This window comes from Bacillus rossius, chromosome 7, assembly GCF_032445375.1.
Source record: "Bacillus rossius redtenbacheri isolate Brsri chromosome 7, Brsri_v3, whole genome shotgun sequence".
NCBI lineage: Eukaryota > Metazoa > Arthropoda > Insecta > Phasmatodea > Bacillidae > Bacillus > Bacillus rossius.
The window spans coordinates 55992766-56006150 of NC_086335.1; the positions used below are offsets into that span (position 1 = coordinate 55992766).

General features: G+C 38.0%; 1 protein-coding gene across 3 annotated transcripts in view; it reads left to right on the forward strand.

The window, feature by feature from the left end:
• Positions 1 to 13385, forward strand: part of LOC134534076 (trifunctional purine biosynthetic protein adenosine-3) — a 36047-nt gene that overhangs the window by 8633 nt on the left and 14029 nt on the right. For 2 of the 3 annotated variants that reach the window (XM_063372088.1, XM_063372089.1), the window contains exons 4-9: positions 1006 to 1253; positions 3121 to 3301; positions 3950 to 4163; positions 7830 to 7960; positions 9000 to 9123; positions 11488 to 11737. In XM_063372088.1, the coding sequence (XP_063228158.1) occupies positions 1006 to 1253; positions 3121 to 3301; positions 3950 to 4163; positions 7830 to 7960; positions 9000 to 9123; positions 11488 to 11737 (1148 nt within the window). The remainder of the gene's footprint in view (positions 1 to 1005; positions 1254 to 3120; positions 3302 to 3949; positions 4164 to 7829; positions 7961 to 8999; positions 9124 to 11487; positions 11738 to 13385) is intronic. The other variant, XM_063372090.1, reaches the window with a different exon arrangement.

Below are 13385 nucleotides of genomic sequence, written 5' to 3' on the forward strand. Positions count from 1 at the left end.
GGCTGTACATGGTACATACACAGTTATATTATTGTGCAAATGTGATTATAAACTACTAGGAAACAGAAAATCACCCTCAAAAATCTGAACGCGAGCGATTAGATTGGTGCCACATTTTTGAATGTGCCATACTAAAGATTGTAGGATTACTAGAGGCATGTATTTTTTGTGTAAAAATTTAATCGCTCATTAGATTGCAATACAGTATGCCCGCATTAACTATTATTCCCTTGTAATTGGTGGCTGTCGGCAAGAGAAGCCATTGCCCTATTTGATTGAGCCATTCAGGACGTGTTTGCTTCAGCACAGGATGCTGAACACAGACAAGCTACAGTGTTTTAATACACAGCTGGTCTGGAAATCTTTTCATGAAAAATGCATGGCTCCATGAATTAAAGAGCACCAACTGTATTTAGTACCTACATTGGGGCATAGTTTAATTTGAAAATGATGGCTTCTTGTGGGATGAGGAATGCGTGAGCACCCCGGAAGCTGGCTTGGATCCCCGGTCATCGTCGCGAGATGAATACCACTGCGTGGCAGGGGCAGACCAGGCGAGTCGATTCTGCAGTGGTCCGTCGTTGCCTTCTGCAGTGCGGAGGTGAAGGGCTAACACGACACCGTGTCCTGAACCCGGGGAAGGGTATTTTCAACATGTGTAAAATTTGCAACCCGGCCAAGAATTGAACACTGGACCCTCAGCTCCAGCCAGAATCTCTAACCATTCAGCTTACAAGTTGGACATCTTTCTATACAAGAGAACATTAAAGTTTTTCACTAGTTGAATTAGTGATGGTTGGTCTAATGAAATTGCATGGTTGTTACTCAGAATTAAATTCTAATTTTGTGTTAGTTGCTATAAAAAAAATTTTATTTGGTTTGTCCCTGCTAGAATGAGGAATGACTATCGATATTATATATTTTTAAGAATCATGTAAAGTGATAAGTAAGGATGAGTTCCAAGTGTTGTGTTTGAAGTTGCTGACACAGTGCTGCCACTTGCAGGCTGTAGCCACATGGTGCCTGGCCAAAGACGTCAGCCTGGTGGTCGTGGGTCCGGAGGATCCTCTAGCCGGCGGCATCGCAGACATTCTGCGTGACGCCGGCATCTGTTGCTTCGGGCCGGGAAGAGATGGAGCTCGCATCGAGTCCGATAAAAGCTGGGCGAAAGGTTTCATGGACCGTAACGGCATCCCCACGGCTAAATGGAGGTCGTTCACCTCGGCGGAAGAAGCAAAATTGTTTATTCAGGGGTGAGTCAGTCAGACAGTTCCCCGTCATTTTGAACTGCCTTCTTTATTTTTCATTTGGTAAAAAATATTATCCTCTCCCATTCAGCTTAAATTGAAACTGCCATAAATACATTATATCCATGCAATCTGATTACAAATATAATATTTTCTGCCATCGAAATATTAATTTTAAATGTTAATATTTCATACTCATAATGTCTTTACACGTTGAATTATTATATTAGTTCATCACAGTCTAATCTCATTACAACGTACCTGAAAATACTGATAGTTTTGGTAATTATACTTACTAATGAGAAATATTTATACTGAACTGTTAATAGCATCTTGTAGAGATATGAAATATTGTAAAATTCGGTCAAAAAGTGTCTCGCCAGGTGTAAAAATTTAAACGTACATATTTAAAAATTTTAACATATTAAATAAGAAAAACTCATTAAGCAGGAAAACTTCTTAATGAGTAACTTATATGTATAGTTTTCCAATAATGTGTGTGATTTGGAATACTTATTTACCTTTAAATTCCTACATGCTTATTACATAATTGTTTTTAGAATTTATACTTAAAATGATAAAACCATTGCCTCAATCTCCTTACACAGCTATATAAATCCAATTTGAGGTATGAAGCTAGTGAAAAAAAAAAGTTATTTGCAGAACGCCACATCCAAAATAATGGCACCAAAACAACTATGAGGTTAAAGTATTAGGTGGTCACTGTTTTCGATAAATTGTCACGTTACTAACTTATACCTGAAGAATGATTAAATAACTGTCAACTTTAAAAGTTTCTAAAAACATGAATGGTTTTTAATGCAGTATCATGTTAGTTTATTTGACTGTAAGATTTATACTGGTTGTGTATATTAAGGAAAGGAATTTAAAATATTTTCATTAATTGTAAAACTAATAAGTAAGGTAGAATACTTGTATATTTAAGTCAAAGTTCCGTTATTTCTGCATTAATACTATTGATTAAATTAATTTAGAAGCTATAAATGAATCTTTCCATAAAAAATAAAACATCTGAATAAATTGATGGCTTTCTAAAATTAAATTTAATATATTAGAATATTATTGTGAACTATTCAAAAAAATGAGTTTTTCCTTAAAATGTATATTCTTCAAACCATATAATATATTATTCACAAACACCTATTGTTTGGACACTGCATAGTTACCAAGTCAGGAAAGTTTTTTTTAAAAGGGTTTCAGTGTTCTTTTAAGTGAGGAACTTTGTAACTGTTGTATATGTTACAGTTGGTAAGTGTGTTTTTAGTATTGTAAAGTTGGTGTAATTTCAGTGTTGTGAATTCAGTCATATTGTGGTGTTGAAGCAGTAAAGTTATGGAAACGTCTACCGTCTTATTTCTTTACAGTCACGACATATTTGGAGACGAGGATGGCCATTTTTTCGTCGTGGATTGTCGGGCTCGGTGTTATGTTCTGTTTTGGCCTCGCAAGTGACTATAATCCAGAAAATAATTTAGATTCAAATACTGGCGAAACAATTTATGTTAATTTGCACGAAAGACCTGTAAGAAATGTTAAGCCTCCTGTCCGTTTTTCTCATAGTCGGTATGACTAGTGTTTTATTGATTTGGAAGCGGTCTTCAACTTAAGAGGAAGGTGATGTTGTATATGTTACAGTTGGTATGTGTGTTTTTAGTGTTGTAAAGTTGGTGTAATTTCAGTGTTGTGAATTCATCGTCTTGTAAAAGAATGGCCTGCCGGGCGTTCAGTCATATTGTGGTGTTGAAGCGGTAAAGTTATGGAAATGTCTACAGTCTTATTTCTTAACAGTCACGACATTAACGAGGTTTTTGCTTGAGGTATCTCAGCGGTCGGTCCGTGCCGTGCTGTGCAGGGCCAGCTACGCCCCGCTGGTGGTGAAGGCCTCGGGGCTGGCGGCCGGCAAGGGGGTGGTCGTGGCCTCCGGCAGGGACGAAGCGTGCGCTGCCGTTGATGCCGTGCTCACGGCGCGCAAGTTCGGCGCGGCCGGCGACAGCGTGGTCGTCGAGGAGCTGCTGCAGGGAGAGGAAGTGTCAGTGAGTGTTTCACCTGGTTTAGTGTCGCGTTGTTTGTGCGCACGGGCGCAAGGTTACAGTTGGCTCCGAACCACTAAGAATGCTCATGAATGTGAGTCTTGCTGGGGTGTTGGGATCACGCCCGCACCCTCGCCACATGAGGGTGACGCGCTAGCGAACACAGCTACTGAGAACCCACTTGCGAGGAGATGGTGTAATGCATTGAAATTGTCAGGGATCTTTACTCTGTTTCTGCAGGTAAATTTAAACTTTACATCTTTTTTATTTTATTTGCAAGCTACTGACTTTTTTTTCCCAATAGGCTATTCTTTTACTTTGTGTAATAGGAAAATTAAAAATGGAATGTTCCTGTAAGGTGAGAGTGTTCAATAGTTTGTTTGAAAATGATTTTGTAAGGAAGATTAGCCTTTGCCATGTGGATTTTTCAATTTTTGTTTGGGGTGGTTTCAATTTTAAGCTATTTATCCTAATTTTTTGGCATGATGAGCATGTCTTACTATTCCAAGCGTGCACTTCTTTTTACTTACTGGTATAACCTCCGTAAAATAATCAACAGGAGTGACTACAACTGTCGCAATAATCAACCAAGCCAAACGAAGTAAACCTGAAACAGTTTTGGGAGCTGCATGACGGCTGGCTGCACTTCAGGTGCTGGCGTTCTGCGACGGCTCGACGGTGAAGCTGATGCTCCCGTCGCAAGACCACAAGCGACACCTGGACGGAGACCAGGGCGCCAACACGGGGGGGATGGGCGCCTACTGCCCGTGCCCGTTGCTGTGTGGCCGGGAGCTGGAGTTCGTCAAGAAGAGAGTGCTGCAGGCTGCCGTCGACGGCCTCAGGAAGGAGAACATTTCCTTCACTGGTGAGTCGTGACTGCGGTCACGCCTTGCTGCTCATTTCGCTTTAGTGGTAATACCTTTCAGCAACATGGCAATTTCAGAGGTGTCTCTTTAAAGTAACTTCATTGTGCCAACTTGATTCAAACTTAAGACAAGCATAAGAAAGTCCTTAAGTATTCAAAATGATAGAGGAAAGATTACCTATATGGTGAATAATTTTAAAACCAGAATAACACCAAAATGGATGAAAATACTCAGCACAACACCTAAATCAGAAGCAAATCACAATTGCAATGAAGTTCAACTGAATTATGTACCTAATTGTGTACTGTTAAACTATTCTGGGCTTTTGAGGTTCAGTCCCGTTGGAGAGGTAGAGTGTACAGACGTTAAACCCTGAGCATGCCTGCTGCGATGCAGAGCAAACGTTGGTAGTAAAACCTCTTTATAACAAAATTGAAGGGATTAAATTTTGGCATGTTTGTTATAAAGGAGTTCTTTATAAAGGGGTCATTTTTTTTATCCAAAATCTCGAAAAAGTTTGTTTTTTGACAAATTTAATAAGGTATCGATAATAGGAATTTTGAAATACAGTAAACGATCCAAGACAAACACAATAGCCTACATACTGTACACATCAATCATAAAAAATAATAACATGGCACAATTGCAAGAGAATAACTTACAATTAGGCCCTAGCAAATAATATCAACATTTCACAATAAAAACAGAAAATTAATTGATTTGATTAATAAGGACAATCGGCACTGACCCATTAATATGTAATTCTGTACAGGTTACTGTACAATGCAGAAAATATACATCTACTTTTCTGAAAAGTAGTCCCGAATTGAAGTTTGCTTACAGCTGCTGATTTTCATTTCTTGTACAACTGCACACTCTACCTGGCGTAGTGATTTCAAGCTTGACTGATTGTTCGAACAATCTGACGTCAAAAGGAATCTTTCGAGTACGTCAAGAGCAGAATACACATCTTTTCTTGATGGTCTGGTCACTTCAGCTTCAATCTCTTCACCTTCTTCATCTTGTTCATTATCCTTGCATGTTGGTTGAGTTTCATCTGTGGAAGATGAGCTTGTGATGACTGCACTGTCAACCTCAACAAAATCTTCAAATGTAGCACCTGCTGCATTGTTGGTAACATGCTTCCACTCATCCTCATCAACATGTTCAAGTGTTTCATCATCTATTTCGTTAGGGCTAACTTGAAAGCCTGCTCTCTGGAAGCATTTGGCAATGGAAGTTGCTTCAATGCTGCTCCATGCCATACATATGCGTTGCATTGCCTGTAGTATGTTCCACTTCATGTTTTCTGTATCTTGACATTCCATTTTTCTGATGAGGTACTGCACAAGTTGGCGACGGAAAATCCTCTTTACCTGCGATATCACACCTTGATCCATTGGCTGGAGCTTGCTAGTGGTGTTTGGTGGGAAGTAAACCACTTTTACATTTCTCAGTTGTATTCCTTCCACTCTGTGTGCAGAGCAGTTGTCAAGAAACATTAATATTTTCCTGTTCTTACAACCCATTCGTGCATCTACGCTTCCAAGCCACTCACAAAATATAGATGAGGTCATCCATGATTTCTTGTTTAATTTGTAAGGACATGGCAGGTTCTTCACATTTTTAAAGCAGCGGGGTCTTGCAAATTTACCAATGACAAGTGGTGCCAACTTTTCTGTTCCATCTGAATTTGAACACAAAAGAACTGTAAACCTGTCCTTGCTTTTCTTTCCCCCGTGACATGTTTCCCCTTTCAGTGCCAAGGTTTTATCTGGAAGGAGGTTAAAGAACACACCAGCCTCATCTGCATTAAAGATGTTGTTTGGTGCATAACCGGCTGTAATTCCATTGAGTTTTGAAGTCCATGCTTCTTCTACTGCAGGGTCAACAGAGCCTTCTTCGCCAGAAACCTTTAAAGTTGTCAGGCTCCATCGACTTTTAAATCGGTGCAACCATCCATTAGATGCCTGAAAGCCTTCTATCCCCATTCTCAGTGCTTCATACCGTGCCTTCTCCTGCAGAATCGGCCCTGAAATAGGTATGTTTGCTGATCGTGACTCCATCAAAAAATCGAACATTTTCGTATCTAACGCTTCATCTTGGCATGGTCGATATTTCTTTTTATCTGTCCCAAGAAGAACTGCACTGTCTATTTTACTTCTGTTCGAAAGTATAGTCGAGAGAGTTGATGATGGTATTCCATACTTCTTAGCGACGTCAGATTTTTTTTCACCACTATCCACAGCATGCAGAATTTCCATTTTTGTGGCTAGCGAAATTGCATTGCGTTTTCTTTTACCCTCCATCGATCAAAACAAATTAATATTTCACTTCGTTAATTTCGTTGCAGTGTATCGCGCACACAAACATCACACGAATGTAACTAGCGGGCGGTAAAAAAAACTCATAACAGTCAGAGATGTCATACTTAAATGCAGTAATCGTCACCTGGCAAAACAGAGATGAGACTGCAACTGTGGCTATAATCGATAGTTACTGTCGAGGTTTTTCTAAAATGTATTGTCGCAGCTATGGAATAGGTTTTCATAGATGTTTACTTTTTTCAATAGATGTGGTATGTAGCCTGTACTATGGTTATCTATGAAGCTAAGCCAATATTTACGTTGTGAAGTCGAATGTATACATATTACGCGAAAGCATAATACATACAAGGAAATATGTAGCTTGCAAACACTATATCGTGTTTAAAGTTATTTTAGTTCTCGTCCTATGGTAAAAGTAATTCGTAATAACGGAGTTACGTCATGTGGCGAAGAAAAAATGCTCGTTAATTAGAGGTTAATATACGTAAAAAATAATACAGTTTTGGCGGGACCATATTGCGTGTTCGTAATAAAGAGTTTGTCGTTATAACGGTGTTCGTTAGGTCGGGGTTATACTGTACAACCTGCCACTTCAACGCACCTCAAACGGAAAGCCAGGATAACGTATTAGACTGTGGCTGCGAAAGTCTGCAATTTTATTATGTACTTCTATAAACATTTATTTATTAGTGTATATTATTTTACCAAGTATTATGTAAAAGTAAAAACCAAAGTTTTAATTAAAAATATTTTGTTAATAGAAAATATATATGTATTTGCCAAATTATTATTAATTTTATATATTTATGTACTATACTGGTGACAAGTGTACGACATTTAAATATTAAAAAATAGCAACGTTTTTTTTTCACATCAAAATTAGTTAAAATAAAAAACAACTTAATTAATACTTATGTCCTGGCATCCTGTTGACAGCTTGCACAAACTATAATTAACAGCTCCTTAGTTTCGTAACCAGGCAGATTAAATCACCAGTTTTCTGGCTAGTTGTAGTGAATGCTACCGTCACACTGTTGTGCATCAGTTTCTCCACTAGCGCAAGCCGAAACAAGATGGAAGAAACCCAAAGTTAAGCAGTATGTTTGATTCTAAATTAGGAATGTTGTGGTGGGATTACTACTTCTTTTGAACAGCGACATTTAGACTATGACTGGGGTTTTTGAAGCACCAAACTCCAACAATAATTGTATTTGGCCAACATTTTACCACTGTGAAAAAAATCTTAATTGAATGGTCCTTAGATTAAGTTATTTTGATTGAAGGGTTTCTGACTGCTGTACATCTGGCCGTGTTTATGAGCTGACTTTCTTCTTGCAGGTGTTCTCTATGCCGGACTTATGATCACGGCAGATGGACCAAAAGTCCTGGAATTCAACTGTAGGTTTGGTGATCCAGAAACGGAAGTTATTTTGCCACTTCTGGAGTCGGACTTGTATAGTGTCATGATGGTTAGTTGCAAAGAATAGTTGGGTTTCATTGATTTATACTTACTTAAACATGTTGAAACTTTTTGTCTAGCCTAAAGGTTTTGCATGAACGTGTTTTGTCCTGAAATAATCACTAGCAAGTAAGGTAATTATGCTGACTGAATGTTGAGTACAAAAAGCTAAGGTGGTTTAAATTTGCCTCTAAAGGTCATGTGTCTCTGTCGCATCTATCCGTCACCCATTCGTCCGGCTGTCAACAATCTGAGCGATTCACAGTGATTTGCACGTTCGTTAAATAATTTTCCATTTTGATGCTGCTAGTAGCCTAGAAGGCTTAAATAGTGGGAAAATTTCTCTTGTATGGGTAGATTAGTTTGACAATAATGTAAGTTAAGGTCTTGTAATCATTAAACTCTTTTTTTTTTGCTCTGATATTTATTATCATATTTTCAGTTTTACCAAGCATAATTATTTACACTTCTATGTCTTTTCAATTTTTGTACTGAACTTCAAACTTTAAAAAGTGTTCAAACATAAGTTAAATACATTTCATGGAAGAAGTTAAACAAAACCAAACTTCAAAACATTTTTAAGATATTTAAAGTTGCTGGAAATACCTTGCTTACACTTAGGAGGTTATAATTTCATTCCTCTGTCTGTCGAAAGTTAAAGCTTGGGAATCTATTGATGCACGGACAGACAAATGGAATTTTTCAAACCTTCTAATTGTCCTTAGGTCACGTGATTGATGGAAACGATCATTGTGAGTCCAGCTTAATAAGTAAAGACTTGAGTTACTGATGTACGTATAATTTTACTTTGTCTTTACATCTCGCTAATGAGGTCGTTAAGAGAGGGATTCATACCGTAACAAAATTCAGAAAGTTGAGAAATGACTTGGCCACTGCCTATGACAAGCAACCTTCCCAGCATGTGCCTGGAGTGATTTTGAGAGCTTTTGGAAAACTGAAATCATGAAGGCCGGACCTTGCTGCTTCAAAATGTGAGTTCAGTTTTTATCACCCTAATCATTTATACCTGCTACTGTTTTCACCTGCAGATGTGTTGTAAAGGAAAACTAGCTGAAATGGATCTGAAGTGGAAGACTGACATTTATACAGTTGGCGTTGTTATGGCCAGTCGTGGCTATCCTGAGACTTCAACAAAGGGAAATGTCATTGAAGGTTAGTAGCTGCTGTTAAATAATTGAATACTAAAGTTGTGTCTAAGGATGATGGGAAAATATTTAATCGACAAATACTGAATGGGCTAGACCCAGCTTTGGCTCAATAGTTGGATCACCAGTGGCAGTCGCCGAGTGTTTTGAGTTCATCTCCAAAAATTAGGCTCTCTCTCTTTTTGATTTAATTTTTTAATGCAAGTGGTGCAGCAGAATGTGTTACAATTTAGCCAATCTAAATATGTTGAAATTTATACTGAAAATTTAATCAGGTTCATGTTACAGTAGTTACATTGAGTTCTCTTAGTCTGTAGTTTAAAATGTTGAAGGAAACAAAGAAATGTAGGGGAAAAAAACTATCTTCCGTTTAAATACCGTGTTTTCTCGCATAATCGTCGCACTTTTTATTCTAAAATCAAGCTTGACAAACAGGGGTGTGACGATTATGCTGAAAAAAATTTTTTATAGTCAGATAAAGTTATTCATAAAAAAAACCAATTCATGGAAAGTACGTTTATTTAAAACGTGAAGTATAGAAGAGCACGCCAAACTATTATATTAATAAGTCATGCAACAAAAAACCTTTCAACTTTAAATGGAAAACCAAAATCTGTGATCCAAATGTAAGCCGAACGAACGCTTAACTATCACAGCAGTAAGTACACACTCCACAAAAGAGAGTGGGCCATCAGATGTAGTTAACTCGGCACTCGACGGAGAGCGCGCGTTGTACGCACTTGACGAGATATCGATATTCAGCTACGTTTGCGCGCTCTATACGGGAAGCAACATAACCAAAAATTAATGATTGTAACGAGCGCTGGCCACATTATTTGTAAGCGGTACACCGTGGCGACGCAGACGAAAAGATGAAGGTTATAAAGTTTAGAAACGTTTTTAAAAGAAAATTTACACATCAGACAACTTAAGTGTAACCTCGTTACTACGAGACCTGACAACGGCGACAAAAATTCTCATAACAACGAGTAATCGTAATTACCGAATATAAAAAATTAAAGTCAAGTTAGATTCTGGACCGTCCAAACAGTCTTAATTTCACACCGTAACTTGAAAACGGTGCACTATAGTGAAAAAAATGTGTCGAATAAAAGTTGTAGCAAATTAAATTACGAATAGAATGTGTCTATGAAATTTTTTGTATCTACAACGGTTTTTGATTTAATTGCGAATGAAATGGCCTGATACAAATACCAGCGCCGTTCAAGATCACGGAGGGGTATGTGAAGCGATGAAAATAAAAAAAATAAAGAAGAAAGGAAGGGTGTTGGCTGGTCTATTTTTAGATTTACCCCACCGCTGCCTTAGGATGGGAGGCTACTGGCGCCGTCAAGAGAGGGAGGGAAAGAGAGAGAGAGAGAGTGCATGTTTGTCACCAGTCCTTCCACCCAGTCCGTCTGGCGCCCGCGTAGCCACATAGCTGTCTGTATTTACTGCGTGAACATTATTTTTTTAACTGACCGTGTTTTTCTTTTTTTGAAGATGCCATTCAAATCACTCGTACTTACGAAAGGGCCAACAAGGAGGCACTCGTAATAACCGGTTTAATTTACTATGATTTACGTAGTCAAACTGACGGTGCGTTACAAAACTGTCATAACAACGAAGGTCTCGTAGTATTCCATACTCGTAATGAGGTTCCACTGTAAGTGGCAATGTCAGAATAAATATTAGATTTCTTCTTTAAAATACATTGTTTTATACGGAAAAGATACCTACACAAAGCGTTCGGCATCTAATAGCGGGACCAAAAACATCATGCGACGTTTACGCGAGAGTTTTTTTTTATCCAAATTTTGAAGACCAAAAATATGGGTGCAACGATTACGCGAGTGCAACGATTATGCGATAAAAGAGGGCATGTTATTTTTTCTTAGACAGTAACTAACTGCCTGAGGTAGAGAGAGTAGTTTCCCGAATAATATGTTTGTGAAATAGGAAAATGTTTTGAGTCATACGTTGTTAACAGGGGAAAAAAAATAATAAATTTTATGTACCATTTGATAAAAAAAAAAATGATCTGATAACAAAAGAAGTGAGTCATTAGGTGGTATAAAAAGGCATCATGCATACTTTACATTCAGGGATACTCTAATGTTACATACCTAAAGATTTTATCTGTGTTCTAGTATAATGGTAATAGAAAACTTAGCAAGTGTTATAAAATATTAGTAATAAAAGTTAAATACTAAAGACTATACATGGGTAGAGACTACCTACAGCATAGAAATATTGTACTAATATTTTAGTGTTTGGTTAGATTTTATTACAAAAATTTTTATATTCGTGAATAATATGATATTAAATTGGAGTAAAAAAAGAGGAGGATTCACAGAAGCCTGGTGTGCAGGGGCTAAGTGCGTGGTCGCAACGGGCGCAGGACTGGAGGAGGTGTGCCGGCTGCCGGACCACCTGGTGTTCCACAGCGGCACGGCGCGGCACGGTGGGGAGGTGGTGACGAGCGGGGGCCGTGTGCTGCTGGTGGTGGCTCGGGCACGGGAGCTGGCCGTGGCGGCGGCCCGGGCCACGCTGGCGTGCCGCCTCGTCCGGTTCGACGGGGCCCAGCACCGCACTGACATCGCCCACAAAGGTGTGGCCAGGTGAGTCCCGCCTCTCTGCTGTAACAGCAGGCTCACAATTACAGCTAATTCCATTTAATACACATGTACACCTCTGGGCGACGGAGGCAGCACACCTTCAGGAGTTACGTTAGCCCGGCTGCCCGGGGGATTGTAAAAAAAAAAAAAAAACCCCCCGCTGGGGGTGTTTCCAGCCCTGCGTAGAGACAAACAACATTTCCTGGCGTTCGAACAAGTCAAGTCACTCTTACTCTCATTGCCTGCGACAGCTGCGTGATAAATGCAGTAGTATTGGTTCGTGCAGTCGGTTGGGCTAATAAATAAGTTCTTACCAGCATACCCGTGGTTTAATTTAATGCGGTCTACTTACCCTGCAAAGTAATTAGTAGCCTCATGGCTACGCGCACACATTTATTTATAGAGAAGGGTGTATGGGTTTGTTTTTTTTTTATAAAAATCTACAGTTGTTCTACTTTGAGCTTAATGAGATTTTGCACACTTGACCTTCAAAACAAGCGGAAGTTAACTGTGTACAGGCAATTTCAAAAAAACTACTCAAATACCTTTTTCTTGCTCCTTAAAGCAGAATTTTTGTTATTATTGTTGAAATTTTTTACATTAGATGTTCAGAATAAGAGGAACATTTACTGTCTTTATCTCTAGACCATCCATATGGATTATTGACAAACATTGTATACCTTCAAGCTTTACAATAAAAGATTGTAATTATATAAAAATAATTATTTGGAAGGGTGTTTTAAGTCTCCAAAATCCAATTTTATTCGAGCTTTGCTAAATTTTGGCCCTAATTAGGAGGAATATTACTTTCTATTTAAAATTTTAAAAAAAACTTCATCCCCTTTAGTGTGTAGAGTCTGGGCAATGCAGGGTACTTCAAATAGTTAACAAATATAAAAACTATCTCTTAACTTGAATTAATTTTTTTGTTATAGTATTGTTATTTTATTTAGGTATTAATTGCGTAGAAAATTGTTATACAAAGGTAAGCTCAAACTTGTAGTTACGTAAATCCCTGTTAAGAAGTTACTATGCAGGAAACATATTTAACTTTATTAAGAAGGTTTTACTGCATTTTATTGTAATGAACTAATTTTTTCAAAATAGGTTTTAGTTAGTGAGGAAAAATGCAATTTGTTCACTTAGAAGAATTTTCTTAATAAATGACTTAAATAAATAAAACTCGAAATTATTGTTCATAAGGAAATATAGCTACATACTGATTATAATCAACTCTCTCTCGATTAATAGCTGGTCTCTTTCTAGTTTAGTAGTTTACCTGTGAAACCTATAGAACAATATTATTTTATTGTGTATAATTTCCATGGAATAGCCGTGAAAATGGTTAAAATAATTTCTTAGCTACCAGCAATTAAGTGTAGGTGTTGTAATTTACACGTACGTCATGTATGGCCTTGCCTTGATATGGGAGGAAAATGCCAATCCCTTGTGAGTAATTTTTTCCCAGTGATATGACAAGAGCAGCAATTCAATGAATGTTTTGATCTATTTGAAAATCTCGTAATTTCCAACATAGTCAACAGGTGACTTTTTTTAAAAAATTTGGATATTGATTTCTATGTTTTGATAACGTACAAAATGTTTTGTGTGGAAGTTTTACTGTGGTGTGAGTAATGATAGTACCATATGT